Source organism: Python bivittatus, unplaced genomic scaffold (genome assembly GCF_059951505.1).
Source record: "Python bivittatus isolate LINGU-HERP-01145 unplaced genomic scaffold, Pbiv_v1 ctg000850_np1212, whole genome shotgun sequence".
NCBI lineage: Eukaryota > Metazoa > Chordata > Lepidosauria > Squamata > Pythonidae > Python > Python bivittatus.
Genome location: NW_028277112.1, coordinates 14,557,238 through 14,580,327, shown reverse-complemented (window position 1 = coordinate 14,580,327; position 23,090 = coordinate 14,557,238). Strand labels below are relative to the sequence as shown.

General features: G+C 38.8%; 1 protein-coding gene across 1 annotated transcript in view; it reads left to right on the top strand.

The window, feature by feature from the left end:
- PCSK1 (proprotein convertase subtilisin/kexin type 1) overlaps positions 1 to 23,090 on the top strand; it is a 41,694-nt gene that overhangs the window by 6,666 nt on the left and 11,938 nt on the right. Inside the window, exons 2-9 of the mRNA XM_007439621.3 lie at positions 756 to 860; positions 7,184 to 7,294; positions 8,374 to 8,520; positions 9,009 to 9,085; positions 12,154 to 12,242; positions 13,724 to 13,896; positions 18,706 to 18,918; positions 21,031 to 21,131. Coding sequence (XP_007439683.2) covers positions 756 to 860; positions 7,184 to 7,294; positions 8,374 to 8,520; positions 9,009 to 9,085; positions 12,154 to 12,242; positions 13,724 to 13,896; positions 18,706 to 18,918; positions 21,031 to 21,131 — 1,016 coding nt within the window. The remainder of the gene's footprint in view (positions 1 to 755; positions 861 to 7,183; positions 7,295 to 8,373; positions 8,521 to 9,008; positions 9,086 to 12,153; positions 12,243 to 13,723; positions 13,897 to 18,705; positions 18,919 to 21,030; positions 21,132 to 23,090) is intronic.

The following is a 23,090-nucleotide window of genomic DNA, read 5'->3' as shown; positions in this document are numbered from 1 at the left end:
CAACCATAGTGGGTGGTGGTAGCAATATCCCTCCAGTTTTGCAATGCGCATGGTAGACAGATGAGGGAAATGGAGCCAAGTCAATTCTATTGAAATTAGTGGGATTTATTCCTGAGTAAACATGATTAAGACTGTTCTGTAAGAACTGGAGTGAGAAAATGTAGTTACGTCTACTCAAGCTTTATTCAGGATGAGGAGAAAGTCAGAAGGATACTCTGCTATAAACAACAGACTTACTAGCCCCACATATAATGTGGCTAGAAGCTACTTCAGTGGCAACAGCGGGGGGAGGGAGCAAAATGACAAAAGCAAGCCCCACCTCTTTTGTGCATGCATTCTGACATTGTGCAATTAATGAAAGGAAGGAGCCTACCACACAATACCCTGATATTACTTTTGCCATTCTGATAACAGAAACTCCTCCAGATGAACGTGTCCTATTTGTTTCTATTTATTCTTAAAATAAATTTAATCACATGTTCCAATTTTCAAGATATCCTATTTGGTGCACTTTACCATTAAATAAAAGCAATGCACTTTCAATTCAATGCACAAATATACACAAGATTTGAAAATACTGGTAGAACATAATTCTGCTTCTTGTCCCTTTGTTTTTAAAACACATTTTATTAGGCAATTAGATATTGCTGCATGCTTTCAGTCCTTAAGCTGAAAGCATTTCTGGGCAGTTTTGATTGTTTCTTGCTGTTCTGCATTATGGGAAAAATATCTTAAAATTGTTCTGTGCTCTACAGATTGGATCACTTGAAAATCATTATCTATTTAGACATAAGAGTCACCCTAGAAGATCTCGACGAAGTGCTTCTCATATCACTAGACAACTTGCAGATGATCATCGTGTAAGTAGTACATGTATGCTTTATAGTTTCTCTTGGACTGCAATTCTAAACCCACTTCTAAGTGAGTAAATCTCACTCAACGCAGCTTTTACCTCCAAATAAATACATGTGGGATTGCCTGCCAGTTTGCTATTACGTCACCCATTCCAAGAACTGGGAAATGAAGTGATATAATCCTTCAATAATTGAAAGTCCATGTTTCAGGGACATATCTGGCAATTAATTTATTATAATATTTATATCTCATATATTTTCTCAAAAGATCTTAAGATATGTGTAGATGGTTTCCTGTTTTGATTCTGAACCTGATCAAGCCTTAGTCTAGACCATATTGGGAAATTATATTTGAAGAGTGACACTTTGCAGCAAAGATATTGCAACAACTAGCTTTAGGAACTGTGTAACCAAGGACCACAAGAAATCCCCAAAGGCACAATCAAGTAGAAAAAGGGTATCACATTGATTTCTGCACTTATGAATTTGCTCATATTTACCTCTGGATCTCCTGGTTTACATTAATACCTCTGAAAACTGACAACCAAAGCATATCTTATATTTGCTACCTGAAACCTTTGTAATTTAGCAATTAGAAAGTTCACAAACATTTCACAAATACTTCGTAGGCGAACAACAGCTCCTGTTTTCAAAGTTCCTGCTATATCAAGTTCAGCAAACTTCAAAAGGAGTCAATTAAAGATTCAGGAGGTACCAAGAAAAACATGTGCCCTCTTGATAGCTTCATGTTGGATTCCTATTCATCTAACAGTCAAAAGTTTGTTTCTACAGTAAGTGCGACAAAACGATATGCAGTAATTAACTGGGAGAAAATATTAATTGAAAATACATGTTTCAGAGTGAGTACCTTCAAAAAAGAAGCCATAAAACCTGCCTTTACATGTTTTCCACATATCTGAAGGAGGGGGCATTTGCATTATAGTGAGTCAGAAGACAATGTAAATGCTCACTGTGGTCTCTTGCTCTATGGGATATCGTCATCTGTATTCATTCAAATGGTCTGCAAAATCATCAGAAAATTAGTTGCATGGTACTAAATTCAAAAGCAAAGAGTTAGCAAATAAGGATTACCTTTTCTAAATGTAAAGCCTTCAAGAGTCAAGCTTGACTCTTGACTCTTAGTGGGCACATTCATATGGAAATGATTGCTTTAGAATCCTGATTAATAATTTGAGAATTTGCTACAGTAATTTCTGCTTTGACTGGGCTGGGAAATTATGCAAAATGGATATCAATCAATAATGTCAAACCTCTATTGATATTTACTGTAGGTATGCCAGTGAAATCATTAAGATGCATTCTATCTTATTCTTGTCCCTGAACTTTCTTGCTGTTTCTCTCACCACTGAGTACATAATGAGTTGCACCTTTTATTTTGTAGAAAACATATTTCTAATCATATGAAGCATTTTCATATTGCACAAGATGTCTTGGATCAGTCTTGGCATGGAAATTCCTCACAGTCTTTGAGATTTCTTGGTGATTATGTTCCATTTAATTCACAACTAGAATCATCACATGTATGATGCTCCTACTCTAAAAAAGGAAAATAATCATGTGCCCAGCCAAAGCCCATTTGAAGCCATGTTATGTCCCCAGGAAAATAGCTTAGCTAATGCAATCATTTCTGTTTTCCTACTGCTCCTTTAATATAATTTGAGAAGTGGCTCTATGCCTTTCTACTTCATCTCTTTTTTTTTTTTTTTTTAAATCGTCTCCCCTTTTCATCTTCATCTTTATTTATCCTGCTCTGGTGCTTAAAACTGGTGCTTCAAATTTCAGACAATAGTTCTGCTGGGGAATGTATATTTCTTGGCCTCACTGACACTTGAAATGGTGCCTTAGCAGCATTTCAAGCAGCAGTGAGAGGGTTTTGCTTCCTGCCATCACAGTAGCAACAGCCAGAGGCCTGAATGAGAAGGTCATTCCAGGTAGACCTGTTGAGACTGACCCTACAAAGAGGCAAAGGGAGGCAAGAGTTGCCTTGCTTGCCAGAAGCTGCAGGGCAGGTGAGGAAGAAGCAGTTGCTAGGAATTAGAGGACAGAGCTGCATAGCCAAGCCTACACTTATCCCTAAGCCAGACTGCTGCCCTTAGGAAGTAGGATTTGATGAACAATCTGATCAGCATCTGCACATGGATTGAAGAGGTATCATCTTGTCCTTCATTTTAGGCAGCAAAACCCATGGGAGATGAGGCAAAGAGTCCAGATCAGATTTCTGGCCCAATTTATAAGCATACCAAATTTGTATTCCAAATAATGTTATTACAAAAAGCAGTGGCATCTTTAGTTTCCATGACAAAATTCATGACGGTGGGGAATCCCATAGAACAGGCATATATATTTTATGGTAAAAACAAGATATGTTAAAAACATGCCAGTATCATCCAGTTATGGGGACGCGGTGGCGCAGCAGCTTAATGACGCTGAAAGTTGCCGGCCAGAAATGGTCGACACTTCAGCAGTTCGAGCCCAGCTTCGCGCAGCAGAGTGAGCTCCTGCTTCCTCCCCAGCTCCTGTCAACCCAACAGTTCGAAAACTTACGTGAGTAGATAAATGGGTACTCAGAAAAATGCTGGCGGCGCCTTGCAAAAGGAGTCGAGAGCAATTGCCGGTAGCGCAGAAGCCGCGCTCGCCCGAAAAAGGCGTAAAGCAACAGAAACCCCGCCTCCTACGCTTGCCAGCTGGGCTCTGCTCTAGGAAGGAGGCACTGGCAAACCACTTCCGAAACACCTTGCCTTGAAAACTGCAAGGACTCATTCAAAGCAGTCACCGCAGAGTTGGTAAAGACTGAGTGCGGATAAAAAAAAAAAAATCATCCAGTTTGGTTCTTGGATTATGGATCCTCACTGCTGGATCAAAGATACTGCCTTCTTGTCAGGCTTCAGTTGTTTTTATTATCTTCTTAAAATTAAAGATCAAGAACTGGATTATAAAAATGGAATTTGGTTTCCCAAAATAATAAAGCAAGACCAATAATAAATTAGCAGTATAATTTTTAAAATCTGCCAGTAAATAGTATACAGGATGCCCTTTGAACAGTCACTCACACCCTTGTTATCTCACAGATAGACTACTGCAATGCGCTCTACATGGGGCTACCCTTGAAGAGTATCCGGAAGCTACAGCTGGTCCAGAATGCATCCGTGTGGGCTACTGTTGGAGCCCCAAGGAGGGCCCATGTAACACCTCTGCTCCGCGAGCTGTACTGGGTGCCAGTTTGCTTCCGGGTCCAATTCAAGGTGTTGGTTATCACCTTTAAAGCCCTACATGGTATGGGACCAGGTTATCTAAGGGACCACCTCTCCCCTATGACTTTAACCTGTCCCACCCAATCACACAGAGAGGGCATGCTTCGGACCCCCTCACTGAAAGAACTTCGACTGGTGGGGTCCAGAAGTCGGGCCTTCTCTGCGGTAGCCCCTGCCTTTTGGGACATTCTGCCCCTGGAGGTGCGATTGGCCCCCTCACTCCTGGCCTTCTGTAAGGTTTTGAAGACCTGGTTCTGCCACCTGGCCTGGGGTGGGGTGGGAATATCTCAAGCATGGGGATGGCTAGCCCCATAGAGGCCTTCTGCCTTCATCCTCAGATTTTTCATCCTCTTGGACTCTCCTTCTCCTTTTTAGTAATGTTTTTAATTAAGGTTTTATGTATTTATATATTTTATGTTTTTAATGTTTGTTGTGAATCGCCCAGAGTTCCCCCATTGGGGGGAGATGGGCAGCTGAAAAATTTAATAAATAAATAAATAAATAAAAATAAATACAGACATGCTCCATTAATCAGACTGAAGTATCTTTCTCACTGATGTACTTATTCTATTATTAGTTATGACCTCATAGTAAGAGCTTACTGAATGTGACTTGTTTGCAATCACATGCAGTTACGGTCTCGTGCTGAGAACATACAAACTGCAAAGAACAACTCTGCTTCTAGTATAGGATATGTCTTCCAACTCAGCATTGTAAATTGTTTCCTCATTCATACGGACAGAGGCCAAACAGGTTCTCACAGCGAGAAAAAAATCCAATGAGCCTTGTTCATAAGAGAGATAACTGCCTGTGTAAATTTCATGACACACAAGTATGAAGAGGATATTTTGTGCGTACCCCAGCAATTTGTGAGGCACTCAGGGATAAGACATTTTGTTGCCCCAAATTGGAGGACCAAATGGTGCCTGATCTCTAAAAATCATGGAACAAACAATACCTATGGCTGAGGAATCAAGTTAAAGTAATAATTAACTATTTGTTACTTCTCATAGTATCAAAAATCTGCTATCTAGGCAGCTGCTCTGCCTGATGTTGTGGCCTTGGAATCATTCCTCAATAGTTAAATTCATAGAATGTCCTGAACAAAGTCACACTGCTGCCCTGTAGGGCCCACGTGCTCCTACGTCATGTGTGGAGAAGGTGTCAGAAAGTGACAACAAAAAAGAGGAATAAGCATCTCTGATCTCCATCACTCAGATGGAAGCAGAGTGAAATGCCAGTCTGTACTGCACAAAACGCCTTATCAAAACATAGGTATTTAATGCGACTAACAAGCATGAACCACTACAAAAAGGGGAAATGTCTTAATTGTTTTATCAGGCATGTGTCCAAGAATATATGTTTTGATTGTATACATTAGCTTAAGAAAGCCATAACAAGCCATTGAAGTAGTCAAGAAAACACCACAAGCATCCACAGGGGGAGTGAGGGGAGGGCAAGCAGTTACAAATCCCGTGACTTATGTACTTGCATACGATGCTGGGATACAACTACAAACGACTGGTGTTTTTGTTGTGATGTGACTGTATGCATGTTGTCATTATTCGTTCTCAGTGAAGCTAGCAGTGGACACCTGTGTGAAACATGTCTGTTTCGGAATGAGTTTCTAGATTATTTCCGCTGCAGTTTTGGCATCCTATAGTATTTGAACTCACTCACTATGGACCAGACATTCATAGGCTTGATTTATATCTCTGTACATGGGCATAAAGATTACTTTTGAGAAAGGCTCAATAGAAAGCCCTCACAGAATTGTCATTGCATCTGTATAGTCTTTCTTTTGTTACTTCCAGTTTTCCCTTTTTACATATGTGTGTATTGTAGTGATTTATATTTTTTGGTCATATTAAATACTTACAGTTTAGCAAGTATAGGTTGATATTTCACTCTTACCCTCTCGGATGAAGATGAAAGATGAACCATGGAATGGAACCAGTGTCATACACTGACACTGAAGTATGGCCAGCAGTACTCTGTGAGTTGTTCAACCATCATTCATATCTATATATGAATATGCAAGTGAATATTCAAGTGAATTCGCATTAAGACAAAGATGAGAATGAAGGGTTGTATGTCCATCCCATAGCCGAGGGGCATACAACATATGGCTCATGGGCCACATACCTACATGAATGGGCATGAAATTTTCAGACCCATTTTTTGCACTGAAGGAGGTAGGGGTTATAAGAAGTGGCTATTAAACTCCCCAAATTGCCCCTCAAAAGGCCCCCAAATTTTAGACTCACCCATTTAGTAATGTTAATGGCGTTGTTCCATAGGGTGATCAGGTAAGGCAAAAAATCATGGTACGACCCCAGAGCCCCTGAAGATTGCTCACCTCTGCTGTAGCACATGCATCAGTATCCAAATGTCCAAAATTGCCTAAAGATTAAACTGGAAAAAGTTATTATTTGTTAAATATAGAGTGAACAAGGCAAGGGAGGAGATTGGGAGCCATCTGCTCCATACTGTATTCCTGGATGTTTAACAGAGTTAAAGCTAGTTGACCTTCAGATTATAAAGTCATGCAGTGAGAGAACATTCACACTAAATATGGAAAACCAAAGGAAATTCAGAGGATATCCAGGCGATATTCTAACCAGCTGATTTGTCATGAGTGTGGATGTTTCGGTCAAGACCCTAAATTCATTTATTTTTATATCCTCAATTGTTTTAGAACAATTCTCTTTCTCATAATACTGCAGAAAGTGCTAACTTAGATCTGAACTTCTCACTACTTGCATGTTATTATGGTATAATTTGCCCTTGGCAACATCTTTATTCTGCCATACCATCATGATACTACCTTCATCTCATCCACAACCCAGGCATGAGAGTCTGAAGCTGTTCTTAGCTGTAACAATGTTCAATTAGCATATGTTGTTTTACAGAAAGACTGTGATTCTAAAAATAATGCTCTGAGTTCCTTTGAAAACATTGAATAAACAAGACTTCGGTGCATATTTATAGATACAAGAAACTCCAGTATTTGTCTTCTTATCTAGACATCTCTTTATCTATCCAATGCTATTTTAGGTGACTTGGGCAGAACAACAGTATGAAAAAAAACGAACTAGGCGTTCAGTATTAGGAGACTCAGCAGAAAATCTATTCAATGACCCAATGTGGAACCAACAGTGGTATCTGGTAAGAGTTTGAATGTATATGTAGAATTTATATGTCTGAAGAGCCTGTATTATTTTAGTGTTGTTTCACTAATGCACTAAATCACTTGGGAGATCATTCAAAGCATAATAGTAGATGTTGGCTTTTAGGTTATAAAGTATGGTATACACGATCATCTGCAGCATTTTTTATGATTTTGAAATGAAAACTGTACACTTTGTACAACTTTAGCTATCAATTACTGCTATTTTCTCTTTCAGTTAGGAAAATGGAAAATTGAGAGACAGTCACAAAACTATTCTCTGGTTTAGAACAATTCTCTTACTGCAGTTGCCCAAATATAATATATTACAATTTGGGATTAGTAGCACTTGTGAGAAAGAGCACAATCTTTAAAAAAATTCAGTGGGGAAGATAAGTACCTCAAATGAAAAGAAAGGAAGAACGTGATGAAGTGATGTCATTGTTTTATCACTCAGCCCCTTTTTACTAATAAACCTTTTCTTTAACAGAAGATGATTCGAAGAAAGCAAAATTGACAATAATGTATAGCAGCCCTCTCCAATCTTGTGCTCTCTTGATTTAAGGTTTCATTTCTCATTATCCCCCACACTAGATGAAAGAAGTTGGGCAAAGCTAGTGTGTACAGAATTACTATGTGTATCGTAAAGCAATTGTACAAATGTTTATGTTGAACTCAAATCAAAACCAAACCAAATATAAAATAGTATATAAACCATATTTTTCAATGTGCCATGTAATTCATGTAAACTGACAGAAAATTTCAGTAAAGGAGAGGTTGTTTTGCCAGCAATGTTCATTAAATAGTGTCTCTCTGCAAGCAATATTTAAAATGGCATGGACAAATGGCTTTTGTTGATGGTAATATTAAATAAACAGAAGCTATGCAGGAGCAAGTGGGCTATCATTCATTCATTCATTCATTCATTCATTCATTCATTCATTCATTCATTCAAAGAGACTGGAGAAGAGTCCAGTATGTGTAAGAAAACTAATTGATTTTTATCATGTGACATACACAAAGCAAGTTAATAACATTTGTCCAAATAAATAAATAAATTGTCTTTTATTTCTCCTAGCAAGATACAAGAATGAACCCATCTTTGCGCAAATTGGATCTCCATGTTCTCCCGGTATGGCAAAAGGGCATTACAGGCAAAGGGGTTGTCATAACAGTGCTTGATGATGGCTTGGAGTGGAATCACACAGACATTTACTTTAACTATGTGAGTTTAATATTTCAGTAGCAATCATTATTTTTTTCATTTTCCAGTCTCATGACTAGATTCTTGGAGTTTGAAAATATTCCTATTCAACAATAAAGGTGATAGGGTGACTTCAAGTGAATTCTTTATCAGCCTAATTTGAAGACTCTGGGGAGAATCAAAAAGGGTTAAAATCACATGCTGCATGATAACTGGGTAGAGAAATTCAAATATGACAAATAACCCAATAAAACATGAACTATTTATGAGTTTTAAAAAGGAGAGCACTGCTATTAATACCAGGTGATGGACAAGCAATGGTATTACTGCATTTATGCGCAACTGTTGGCATCCCAGAGAGACACTGTATTGACCACTATAGGAACAGAAAGCTGGACTACATAAGTCTCCATTCTGGTTTAGTATGATTCTTTGTATATTCCTATCTCTATTGCTTCAGCAATTTGTTCACAGCTGTTAGAAGAGTTATTTTCTTGGTTTACATTTAGGATCCTGATGCAAGTTATGATTTCAATGACAATGATCATGATCCATTTCCCAGATATGATCCTACAAATGAAAACAAGTGAGTGACTACCTGCTGTTAATACTCTCTTTGATATACATTGCTAGTTGTTTCTGGAATTACTGGGTGATTTTCAGTGATATTCACTGTCACTTTATGTTATCTAGATGGACTAAACTATAAGAAACAGTAGCAGACAAAACTAATTCTAGACCATGGAGTTGGTATTGTCATCTTTTGCTGCAGAGCCCCCAGACTACATCACAATTATATACTGATGGGGCAGGACTTCTTTCTTTTTACGAATTTCCCTTGCTCAGGATTGCCCCCTAAAATACTTTTATTTGCTAGACGAAGAGAAGATGCATATCCATACTGGTTTTCCATGCTCTCACCACTGTGAGACAAGATCTCTCTTGTTTCATCTAGTTTTGTCCTCATGTAGATGTGGTTTGTGAGATTGTCCATTGCTTAGTGTTGTCTAGTAGTCTTAGTGTTGAATGGGAAATGTCAGTGAAGGCCAGATTGATATTCAAATGTCATTTATGCAGTCAACACATAAGCCTAACTTTTGAGATTCTATAATTCATTGAAGTGCATGACAACTTCATTATATAGATAACTAATTTGAACCAATCAGGCCTTATTCAGATGCTGGATTGACTATGTTTTAGATGAAACAGCATGAAAATCAACTGCCTATACTCTGTAGCAGTCACAACATTTAAACCTTCAATTCCTGTGATACATTTTTCTGTTTGTGTGTGTCTGTGTGTATAAACACACATATTCCAATTTCCAACGGATGACACAATCCCAATAACTCCCTAAGTTAATTCTGCTATGGCACTTGTATCCGACCAATTGTCATATGGATAAAATGTGGTCTGCGTGATGTTGCTTAGTGACTCTGTGAATGATGTGTTCATGACACTCTTGCCTGAATCATATGGAATGATTGATACTTAAGCAGGCCTGGAATTTACACCTGTTCTCTGTGTGGTAAAAGAATACAAAGTCTGCAGAGGCTGATCTACATGGAGCTGAAGTAACTAGGAGAGACTGATGTTAGACTAACAGCTTGTTGATTTTCCCCAACTTTATGATGTAGAGTTTGCTCAAGATTCAATATCACTCTATCAGCAAACCACATTCATTTCATTCCATTCACTGTACCATGGAAGGAATTTGGTTTCCTACAGTGCAAAAGATATTGTTAGAGATCCCAATCTATTTCAGTGAACTATAATATTCAAGAGTTTTCTGGAAGAGAAAATTACTTTTCAATCAATTAAAGCAAACACCTTGCTGAAATTGTGCAATCAAAGCCTTGCCCTTTTTAAACGTGTTGCCTATGTGGATGGGGCTTCAACTGTGTGATCAGGCTGCCATCTTGACTATTTTGACCACCACCACCCCATAGACACTCCTGAAATAAAGATTGTGAGACCAGTGCACATCTACCTGGGAGTAAGCATACTGAACAGAATGGGGACTGAGTTTTTAGTAGAGGACTGCATTGATATTTATATACTGTATATGCCTTCTATGTCTCGTTTTGTGGACCAATGTAAAAGCAAATGTTCAGCTAAACACTTCTTGACAGGGAGTGTGTTCATTGCCTAGCTGCAGCCTACTGAGGCAAGTAAGTATGGCCTACTCCGTCATGTGAACTGTGTTACATGAGAGTGAGTCTACAGATTAAGGGTGACGTGCTGGTTTGAGAAGCAGAGGATCAGCCCAGCAGTTCATTTCAGGTGTCGAATCCTAAACATGTAACACTTGCCAAGACAATTAGGATGGGATGTTTTGTTATGATACAATAAGGTTCACTAACACCTATTTGAGCCAAATAATACTGAATTCATTATGCGAATTCTGTTGTAACAGAAAAAAATATTATGACAGCGAAAGGTTTTCAAAAGATGAATGTTTCCAGGTTTTTCAAAATGTATCATTCTGCTTAGCTAGAGCAGTTATTGGCAATAATTGACCATTATCCACTGATTTAAATTATCTCAACTCTACCATCTCTGCACAACATCTACTGTTTCTGATATATGTAAACAGAATTCAAACTGGCAGCATTCAACAACTTCAGTGCATACAAAGCAATACTATTAAATAAGGCAGCTTTTCACAAGAGGACTATCATTTGATGCAATGAAGGTGAAGGGTTTCTGGAATGTGGAATAGAAAATATTTTACTATTTAGACTGTGAAAATAAAAAGGACGAACTGTACACTTAAATCTAATCATTCCTTAATAGATTACTTGATATCTGATGTTCTTTAAAGCTATACATTTTCATTGGTCTCTTGAAAATTGAGTTTATTCTTGAAATTAATTCATAAAATCATCAGATGTGTTGGGAAAACAATAGGCATACTCACTGGAGAATTCTTGGAGTTGTAGTTCCAACACATCAGAATGACATCAGCTTGACCAAAACTGTTCTGTGTTCCACCGTCACTCACAATGATTTAATAATTAGGGTGACTGACTTGCTTATCCCTATCTTCCCAACTTTGTGTGCAGTAGAACATATTCCAAGATGATTGGGTTGGTCATGCATTGACCATTTTTTCAGTCCAGTCAGTGCAATGGAGACCAGAATTTCTATCATTTCTTAGTGGTAATTTTTAAGAAAAGAAAGATCAAAGAAAAATCCATGGTGGCACAGAATGGACAGAATCAGGGTAGCTTTACCTCACTAACTCTGTTTGCCCCCTTTCTTAACCACCCAGCCACTGCAGCAGATGAGTAAAAAGAAAACAGAGACAGTGTTCCTAGAGAAGTCTCATTTTTATGGGGTACCTCTAGAACTTTGTCTCCTTCAAAACTGGTTAATTCTGCAATAAGTAGAAAGACATGGTTGATGAGGGGGGGTAGTTTAGCCCCAAACAAATACACATTTCTTGTGGGGGTTAATTAACTGGATTATGGTATTCATGTAACACTCTAATCTTCTCCCACAACACAGATGATCATGTTGTGTGAACAGGGCACACACAACAGGGCACTCTAGTTCCTTTTGGCTCCAATTGAGTTTCATATACTCAAATGAATAATAATTACATAATAAGGTTTGAAGATGACCTGTATAAAGTGGATGATTTTGTTGCAGACATGGAACACGATGTGCAGGAGAGATTGCCATGCAAGCAAACAACCTAAAATGTGGAGTTGGAGTGGCATACAATTCCAAAGTTGGAGGTAAGAAATATAAACAGTAATTCTATTTAGCAGTCTTTTTCTTCATTAGAGTATTCAGAGGTCTGTTTGAAATGCTAGTGGAGAGGAATATTAATTTGAGTAGCAGGGACAGAAGAAATGACGAGAGGCTTTCTGTTTCTATTATACATTCTAATCATACAAAAGGCTGAAAGGGTTATTCATTGCTGCAGTCTAATGAAGTTCAACAGAACATTGAAAATAATACATTCATTAAGTACTGCAGTCCCTGAACATCAGTGGCTGACTAGGCTGCTACTATATACTTTTTCATATGACCTACAAATGTGGGCTAAAACTCAGTTATTATTTATTATTATTTTATTATTTTTGTCAATGCATGTTGAAGCAAGCAGGTAACGGCCTCACTGTGCATTCAAGCTGCTACTGTTGCATGCAAGCATTGCAACTTCCAGGACGTACATTTAGTTTTCCTTTACCTCTGATGGAAAACATAAGCTTTTAGTTTTCTAAATTCCAAATGTGGGTTACTAATGGAAAGGGTTTTTTATTCTTTAAATAAGATTATTTTGAAGGGGAAGGGTTTTTTTAAAAGAAATGGAAAGTCAATGTAATAACCAACTCAGCAAGAATATGTACGCATGCTTGTATGTATATATCCATTAGTTAATTGAGCTTAGTGTAGATTTTTAAAAGTTCTAAAGGTAATCCCCTCATTTTATTGTTTTTATTTTGTTTTTCAAATAAATAAATGATAGATACCTCATCACGAATAATCTAACCTCTAAAGCAGTGTTGCTCAACCTTGAAAACTTTAAGACTTGTGGACCTCAACACCCAGAATTCCCCAGCTAGCAAACTGGGAGTTGAAGTCCACACATCTTAAAGTTGCCAAGGTTGAGAAACACTGCTCTAAAGAGAAAGCCATTTTCTCATCAGTCAAATTTTCGAATAGTCTAGGTGTGGAATTCCATCATTAAATAGTCTTTTGGGAAAGATAATGTCTTTCATATTAATATATTTCATATTAAAGTTGTATGCAGACCTTTTGGTGATTAACTGAAAATTATGAAGCAGGAGTGCACTTTAGAGTTGCGGGGTGGGGGTGAGGGGAGAAACCTACTCCCTTTTTAGGAACGACCAAAAATGGAAAACCACCAATGGCATACTGTAGAAAAATATGCCAGGTGCTACACTGAATTCTCCCACGCTATCATCCTTCCTGTCTCTTCTACTAGTGTACAAGTGATCAAATAGCTTATTTTCAAATCTGATTTTGTTTTCCTATTTCACCTCTTTTGAAACAACTGGTTCTCAAGCCAGAGTAAAAAATATTGAATCACCTATATCCAATCCAGTCCTCTATCATCAACTCCTTGCAGTTTATAAAAGTGGACAAAATGCTTCAGTTTACATAGTGACAAGCAATATTTTGTAATGGCAGTGCAGAGAAAACACAAAATAATGACTGACTGGGTTTTTTCTCTCTCTTTTTCATGAAGGGATCAGAATGCTGGATGGCATAGTCACAGACGCCATCGAAGCTAGTTCAATTGGGTTCAGTCCTGATCATGTGGATATTTACAGTGCTAGCTGGGGTCCAAATGATGACGGGAAAACAGTTGAGGGACCTGGCAGACTAGCACAAAAGGCTTTTGAATATGGAATTAAAAAGGTAAGGCCTCTTAACACAGAGTAAAAAAGCAGTTAGTAGATGCCAGAAAATAGAAAGGTTCCTTTGTTAGTTCTAGGAATTGCTTGGTCCATTTTAGAAACACAAATTCCAAAAAATGGAACTGGTCTAGAGATAAGTAGAAAGAGCTCAGCAAATGTCTTTACGGTATTTATATTTAAGGCTTAACATCTAGATCACCGGGTTGTTTTTTGTCAGTGCTCTCTTGCACCTTGTTTTTTTTCTTTGCTGTCTTTTTTCTGCTTGTTTTCCTCTGAATATTAATGGGACTTTATACAAAGAGCTCCTATAAAATATTAATAGAAATGGCCTACTTCATGAATATTGCATTTATTATTCTTGCATTGAGCCAAATTTGTATGCGTTATTTCATAAGAGCATGCATAACTCAATTAGTTATAATTAAGATGATAGGAATACTTGATGAGAAAAATAGCCTTCTTGCTGGTCCTTTAGATCTAGCTAAGGATGAAGCTGAAGTTCGTGGGCAGCTTTTTAAGCATACATCTACATATGAATTGTATACATGCCACCTCAAGTAAAGAAGGAATGCAGACAGTTGTCCAGCCTCATTAATAAAAAAAGCAACATCAGTAGTGATAAACAGGATTACAGTATTGTTAGTATTTGAAAATAATTATGTCCTTTCCTTCCAAGTCAGGAACTATCACTGAAAGTGTAACTCTAAATCTAAGAAAACACTTAAATCCATTTACTAAGCCTCTGATATCAATGGAGAGATCTGCCTTGGGTTTTTTTTCCTGTGATTTGGCTGGCCAAATTGTTCAAGATATTCTTTCTTTAACTCTCCTTTCATCATTTGGGCAGACCAATGTTTGGGGCTGATAATTGGTTTGAGGGGGAGTGTTGCTGACAGCTGCAGCCAATACCTGATTCAGCTCAAGTTCCTGTTTCACAATCTCACTGAAATTGAAAATATAAAACAGTCAACTTAATAAATTAACTAATTTGAACAATCTTATCCAACCTGGTACCATTTAGACGTATTAATTCCAACTTTCTCAACCTTGAGAGTTGTTGCTTCAGCATAGCTGAAGAAAACTAGGTTGGGGAAAACTGAATTCTAAAAATTGCATCACTAACTTGGAATTATATTTTGGAAGGCGAAAGAGTTTTCCCTCACTAGGAATGTAGTCAGGTGATGCTTTACCTGGAAATAAAATGAGGTTATCAAGTTTAGGATCAATAACTGGAAATGCACCAGTTTTTTGCTTTTGTCAACTACCCTGCAAACCCAACCCACTTAGAACTAAAACTTTTAGTGCAGAGAAGGGATAGCACTTGCCAACATTTCCATGAAGAAATCGCTGGCCACCTCCTGCTTCTCCAAAATAGTACTTTCTTTGTTTTTTGTCTTGGGAATTAAGATAGGAAAGGTGCAAAATCAGTTGAGGTAGATTGTGGACTTTACTTTAAACACAGTGCTTTTCAAGAGGTTAGTGCCCAGTCCAAAGTGAGGATCCTCTAATTATGCACCTTTGCAACACAGAGAATAGAGGCAGTGTGGGTTCAGGTAATTTGCTACACTAGGCCTATTATAACTTTTAGTGGTTTGTGGTTCAATTTGTTCTGGGAATCCTGCTATTGTTTAGCATGTTGTGTGAACCAAACTATTGTGGCCATCAAGTTAACTCTTTGTTTTTTATTTGTTTAGGCATAGCATATTAGTACCCAGCAATCGTGCATTTAACCTGAGTTTAGGGATTAGCATGCTATGTGAATTTAGCCTGTCTATATGCATCACCTTTTTTCTTTCTTCTACCTCTTATTTCTCTTTTGCTGTCAATCTTTTCTTTCTCTGCTTCACCATTTTCCCCTGCTCTCCTTCTGGCTCCCCTTCAGTCTTCAGAGAAAATTATTCTCCCACTCCTCTTTTTCTCAGTCTGTTCATCCATGATTTTTGAAAATGCGTTCAGTACACAGAAGCTTAAAAAAAAAAAAAAAGTCTTAGTCCTACATATAGGTTAGGAATACCATAGGACATCAAAATGACAAAAGTTGCATCACACTCGCATGCCATAAACTCTACTCTTTTTATACATGCTGGTGACATCATGACACACATATGAAAGGGGAAGGGCTTGCACTGTGACAGCACAATGAAGTTTTCAACATTCTGAGCCCCTTGCTCCACCCTTGCAGACGTGGTGTCCTGATTCATTTCTGGATTTTGAATTTTCCCTATGAAGTCAAAAGGGTGGTTTGAGAGAGATTTTTACCACAGACCATACAAAGGACAGTTCTTCATCCTTGCTTTCCCCTCAGCCTAGCTAACTTTGACAGAGATTATGCATTGTCTAAAGTAAGGCAAACAAGGAGTCACACTTTCCTAATGAGAGCTACTAATGTTTTCTTCATGAAGAGTTCAAGAAAAGGACTCTTTTATTATCACTGCTATGCTTGTTACAGCCTATGAACCATCTCTTTGAAAATTCACCCAAGCATATTAATTACAATCTCCTAGCTCTAGCTCTATTTTTTTTATTATTATTTTTAGATGGCCTTTTCTTTTCTCATAATCTTGGGGGGGGGGGAGCATGATTTTGTTTATAGCTATCTCATCACCCAGAAAGGCAACTAGTGATGAGCAGGAACAATGAACTTCTGATGTTAATTACTGGAAAACCAAGACTTATGAAACAACAGGAAAACACAATTTTAAAGGCTTTACTATTTTCTTCTATGAAACGGACATGCTAAACACAGAACATTTAAAATGCCAGTGCTCTTGTGTTGACTCATGCTAATCACATAGATAATTTGTTATCACTACTTTTGTTGCAATACATGGAAATGAAAGGAATTCCTAGAATTTAAAGCAGTGTTTCTGTTGTTTTTTTTTAAGATGTACCTAGAATCTTTTGTGTTCCCTCTGAGCAACTATTCGTATTGCTTACCTTTTTTTTTTCCCTTCGGTCTGCAGATCATTGATTAATATATTTTATATTCAGCAGAGCCAATGACCATAAATTGAGTAAGAATAAGTACAGTAGTCAAAGGTTGAGCTAGATGTGGCCAGAGTTGTGGGTGCCTGAGATACATACATTAAGAACAGGAATAATCTTTTTAAAAGAAATTATCAACAAATAGTGAGCACTCCATTTAATTATTCAGTACTTTATAAAATGATTGTACCGTGATGGAATAGATACACCATATGAAATATGTATTAGTATTTCCCAGAATACTAATTTGGAATGCAGCAAATGTGCAGCTATTGTTTATTAGTTCCATAGATTCCTCTAATTCCTTAAGGAACATATCTGCGGTTCAGTCTTCAGTCTAGACATCAGCACATCGTTGCTAGGAAAATAACAGCGCTTTAACTTCTAAGATATTGCATTTCAAAGAGTGGGCTGAAAGATGATTGGCTCATTGCAAACAATAATTGTGACTTCGTGGATCATAAACTATTCTCCCCATAATAATACTTGCATGCCATGTACTAGAAAGAAGGAATCTAAAACAAAAACAGACTTTTGTCAGTGCAGTATGTTTTACCACAAGCAGTGAGTCCTCAGTCTTCCCTTAGAAAAAAATGATTTAGACACCTCAAATGGACCATCTTTAAATTTTTGCTTTGTATGAATTAATCTGAACTCCATAGCCAGTTCCTGAAAATAGGCCTTATGCATTTTGGAGTGTGCAACGTCTGTTTTTACCTTTGCCAACATAGAGGCTGGCCAACGTTTGGTTGATTATACAAGTGAGAAATTCTATCCAGCTCTTGTGACCTTTTGCACCATTAGAATATTTATTTCATTTATTTATTAAAGCAATTTATATGGTCACCCAACTCATGGAGACTCCAGAGGCTTACAGAAATAAAACCCCAAATATAACCCCACTACACTCCCATCCCCTGGTGACAGCAATACATTCAAACAAACCACTTGATGGGCTCCATATCAACCTGGGATCCCCAGGCCCGTGGGCAAAACCATGTCTTCAGGGCCTTTCAGAAAAGTATCAAGGTGGGGGCCAGTCTTATCTCTGCGGGGATTATGTTCCACAGGGAGGGAGCCACCATGGAGAAGGCCCTTCTTCTTGGTCCCACTAGATGCACCTCCTTAATAGGGGGACCCTTAACATACCCTGCCTCCCTGATCTGGTGGGTTGGGCAGAAGAAATTGGGAAAAGGCAGTCCTTCAAATAACCTGGCCTGCTTTCCCTATTAAAACTGGAAAAGAATATAATGCTCCTGCTTTCTCTATTAAAATGTATTGCCTATTGCCTATTCAGCAACAACTCTCAGAGTGGACCATGCTGATAGCCAAAGATCTCAGAAAGGTTCTTTCTGTTGTTTTCCATCCATTAATGCTACTTTTCATGTCATATTCAGTGTGAGCTCTTTACTATGTCCTCATTCCCTTTGCACCCTCAGCTTTCTGACTTAGATGTCAGCTCTTAAAACAGTCCAGTCTCTTTTTTATCATTAGAGCTTATCTTAAGATCTCTTTAGACAAATTAACCTTTTATTCATGCAGGGTAAATGTACTTGCTTGTATTGTTCCATGGCTAACCATTCCCTTTCAGATCATTCAAAAACATTCTGTGATGTCATAGACACTATGTAGATCTACTGTTTACCTTTGTACCAATTAAAGACACCGATCTGTCAAAATAACATGCATTTGCATTTTTGTTCCAACAAAATAAGAGAGCATCCTTACATATTAATACTTACTGACAAAATGAGCATGAAAATTACATTTGCGGGAAAGTGCACACTTCTGTACTCAGAATAATCATCTCTTTCATTTCCTTTAGGGAAGAAAGGGGAAAGGCTCCCTTTTCGTCTGGGCTTCAGGGAATGGTGGCCGCCAAGGAGATAACTGTGACTGTGATGGTTACACAGATAGCATCTATACAATCTCGATCAGCAGTGCTTCTCAGCAAGGCCATTCTCCTTGGTATGCAGAGAAGTGTTCCTCAACACTGGCCACAGCATACAGCAGTGGGGACTATTCTGACCAGAAAATTGTAGGTTCTTTTTACCAGATTTAACCAACATTTCTAGGGGTCAGCCATAAAGTAATTTGTTGAGCAGGGATGGTAAACTCATGGAAACTACCTTTAATGATCTAATAGTCATAATTCAGATATAGTGGACATTTTCATTCAGGACTAAACTTCGATTTGTTTGTTTTTTAAGTAATCCCCTGGAGCCACAAAAATGTGGCTGGTGATTGGTGACATTGGGAGGTATTTTGGGAGGAGAGCTGGAGAAGTTTTAAAGGATAAATTCAGTTTGTGAAGATTTGCAGCAAAATGTCATCAAAATCATGCCACAATCATATGGCTGAAATAATGCATAATCACCTTTTGTTCAAATGGAAGAGGGACTCCATATTTCTTGCCTGCAAAAATAATGCAACTTCTATATAAAGGAGACTCTTAAATCTAATGTGAAAAGGACTGTGCCTCTCTGCCGGGAAAAAAAACAAACAACTTGGAATAAATTTGCTTTCAGTGCCAAGAATGAAAATTAGGAAGTTTCCTTTCATGTTAATAGCAGGAAGCTTCTCCAACTAATAGATTATTGTGGATATGTTCAATCCTGTAATGTACAAACCTCTCCTATAATAGTTGTCAAAGCAGGAGGTAGTGCAAAGCTATTCAGCTTGGTCAGGAAAATACCAGAATAACAGTGTTGTCTTGACTGAGAAACTATGCAAGTTACAACAGTGAAAAGGTTATTCTACATAGCTAGTTATTTATAATGTGCAACACTTCACTGTAAATTTTCTAGTAAACTGATTGTAGTATGGCCACTGTATAAACTGTGTTTGTTACTCTTGGGGAAATGTAACTGGTAGTTTTTTTTAGAAGTTCACTGGCTGCATCTGAGTGGAGGGGCAACCCCAGAGAGATGTGCTGCACAGAGTAGAAAGACATACTACTTGGGCAATAGCAGATACCACCACTCTCACTCTTTGGGGTTTCTCATGCACCCACACCTTCCCCAGCAGCAGCACTGTTATTTATCTTCTGAACAGCCACCTACTTGGTCATCCTATAAGCAATACAAAGAGAGCATCCACAGAGTGACAAATTGTGAAATGGTTGTGCCAGTCGTTTGTACAGGCAGAAACTTCGGGCATCTCCCAGCACTGCTGTGATGGACTTATCAGATCAGCACCCATGGAGTAATTGCCTAAAGTGGCAAGCTCCTCTCAAGACCTCTGTACCACCAAAACAATGAAGAAGCTTCTGTGGGCAATAGTCAAGGGATTGGGCAGAAGGTAGGGGTTTACCCCCAATTCATCACCCAACCCCAGTCCACTGTTCAAAGTGGCTGCTTCATGTCCTCTAATGGGAGTGCCAGGTATCTTTGAGAGACTCATCAATGTAAAACAATTGCCTGGATTCATCAAAGGGCAGGAAATAACCATACTATTGACCTTCCATCTGATCCCTTAGGTTGTCATTGAATCAAGATACAGTATGTGAAACGTGGAGGTGGGAATCATCTCCTTCCAGTAAATTCTAGCCTTTTATTAAGAAACAGAGATGTAAGGAAGGATAAAAATAACCAGTATGATTGGTCAAAATTTCCAATGTTTTATTTCTAAGGTCTACAGATTCTACTACATTCAAATACATACATGTACACATTTCAGTTCTGTACTTCCACAAATTGTAATTTTGCAGGCAGTAATGTGAGGCACTTTATCCAAGCAGGGTACTTCACTTTCTAATAAGCCATTTGCTTCATTTTCCAAATTACAGTGCTGTGCTGTGCTTTGTTAGAATGAGAAGAAGGGAAAGAAAAGTATTTGCTATCAACCCCTGTGTGATTTTTAATCTGGCAATCATTTTTCAGTGATGCATTTTATGATTCAACAGTAATTCTGAAACACTTATTTTTATCCTACTAGGATTTCATGATGAAGCAAGTCCTTTGACATTACATATGTTCTTTCAATATGAGCTATTTCAATAGAAAAATTGTACTCAGAATAGATGGTGAGGGTTTTCAACTCTTATTTTATCTGGAAGAGGACAACATGTTCCAAGGCAACCCGTGGAGAAGAATGCTTTTATGCATGGTCATGCTAAGTGTAACCTTTATATGATGTCTACTTCCTTCAGATAAGTGCTGATCTTCATAATGAATGCACGGCCACTCACACAGGGACTTCTGCTTCTGCTCCCTTAGCTGCGGGGATTTTTGCTCTAGCCCTAGAAGCCAAGTAAGTCTTCTTAAACTTTTTCCTAGTTAGGAATGCTTGAGACGTTAATTCAATTCACATTTCAAGCAAACTGACCTGTTCCATATTGCCAGCATAAACATCTACAGCAGGGTAAAGGAAAACAAATGACAAAGCATGCATTGTGATATCACAAGGCAAACCCTATGACTTACATTGGTACCCAAGTATGAAAATGCGGGAGGTTGCAACTCTGTGTCATATGTTTTATCATTTTTCAAATTGTTGTGGTTTATATCAGACACCTATGATTGCCAGTTCTTATCTTTGGAACTTCTCCAAAGTTTGCAGTTCAGGTGCCAACTGGAAAAAATGTCAAAAAAAAAAAACCCTTACCAACACCCATATAAAATACATATTTTCAAATAGAGAGAAATAATCAAATTCAGAGAGCAAGATAAAGTATATATAGAAATTCTCTCTTTTCTCTCTCTTTTCTCTCTCTCTCTCTCTCTCTCTCTCTCTATATATATATATAGCATGTGCCTGTGTGTGTGTGCACATGTATAAAAAAAAAATCCCCATTCACTCCTATGGGTGGTATGTGTCTTCCTCAATCTTGGGTCCTCTACCAGAGGCCTGGGAGTTTGAGGGTTCTGTGCAGTATCTTAGCTGTTCCTAGCACTCCACTCTTCTGTACAGAGAGCTCTGATGTTGTTCCTGGGACCTCTTGGAGCTATTCTCCCAGCTTAGAAGTCACAGCCCCTACCACCACTAGGACCACTTTGGCCTTTAGTCTCCACATCCTCTCCAGTTCCCCCTTCAGGCCTTGGTACTTCTCCAGCTTCTCATACTCCTTCTTCCTGATGTTGCTGTCACTTGGCACTGATACATCTATCACCACTGCTATCTTCTGGTCTACTATCACGATGTCTGGTTGATTGGCCAGTACCTGCCTGCCTGTCTGGATCTGGAAGTCCCACAGGATTTTAGCCCTGTTATTCTCCATGACCTTCTGTGGGATCTCCCATCTGGACTTGGGAGGGTCTAGCCCATACACTGTACAAATGTTCCTGTACACAATGCCAGCTACTTGGTTGTGCCATTCACTGTACGCTGTTCCTGCCTGCATCTTACATCCTGCTACTATGTGTTGAACTGTCTCTGAGGCCTCTTAGCACAGTCTGCACCTTGGGTCCTGTCTAGTGTGGTAGACCCCTGCTTCTATGGTCTGGTGCTTAGTGCCTGTTCTTGTGCTGCTATGATCAGTGCCTCAGTGCTGTCTTTTAGTCCAGCCCTTTCCAGCCACTGATAGGATTTCCCAGTGTCAGCCACCTCAGCTATCTGTCAGTGGTACATCCCATGCAGGGGCTTGTCTTGCCATGGTACTTCCTCCACTTGAACTTCCTCCCATGTCTGCTGCTGCCTCAGGCATTCTCTCAGAAGCTCATCTTTGGGTGCCATCTTAGTGTTTCATCCAGGACAGTGGCTTTGACACTCATCAGACCCCACTTGCCCTCTTTGCAGCTGGTGTACAATCTCTGGGTGTTGGACTTGGGGTGGAAACCTCTGTACATTGTGAGGAGCTTCTGGGTCTTCAGATCAGCAGCTTCCATGTCCTCCTTTAGCCAGCTCACTATACCAGCTGGGTATCTGATGACTGGCAGGGCATACGTGTTGATGGCGTGGATCTTGTTCTTCCCTTGAGCTGGCTCTTCAGGACCTATCTTATCCTTTGGTGGTACTTGGATGTTGCTGTCTTCCTTGCCTCCTCCTCATGGTTACCATGTGACTGTGGGATACCAAGGCACTTGTAGCTGGTCTCTATGTCTGCTATGTGGCCCACTGGTACTTCCACCCCATCGGTCCTAACTACCTTCCCTCTCTTTACTATCATCCTGCCACACTTCTCCACTCCAAATGACATCCCAATGTCCTTCACTGTAGATCCGTGTCAGGTGGATCAGTGAATCGTTCACTCTTAGCATACAGCTTAATGTC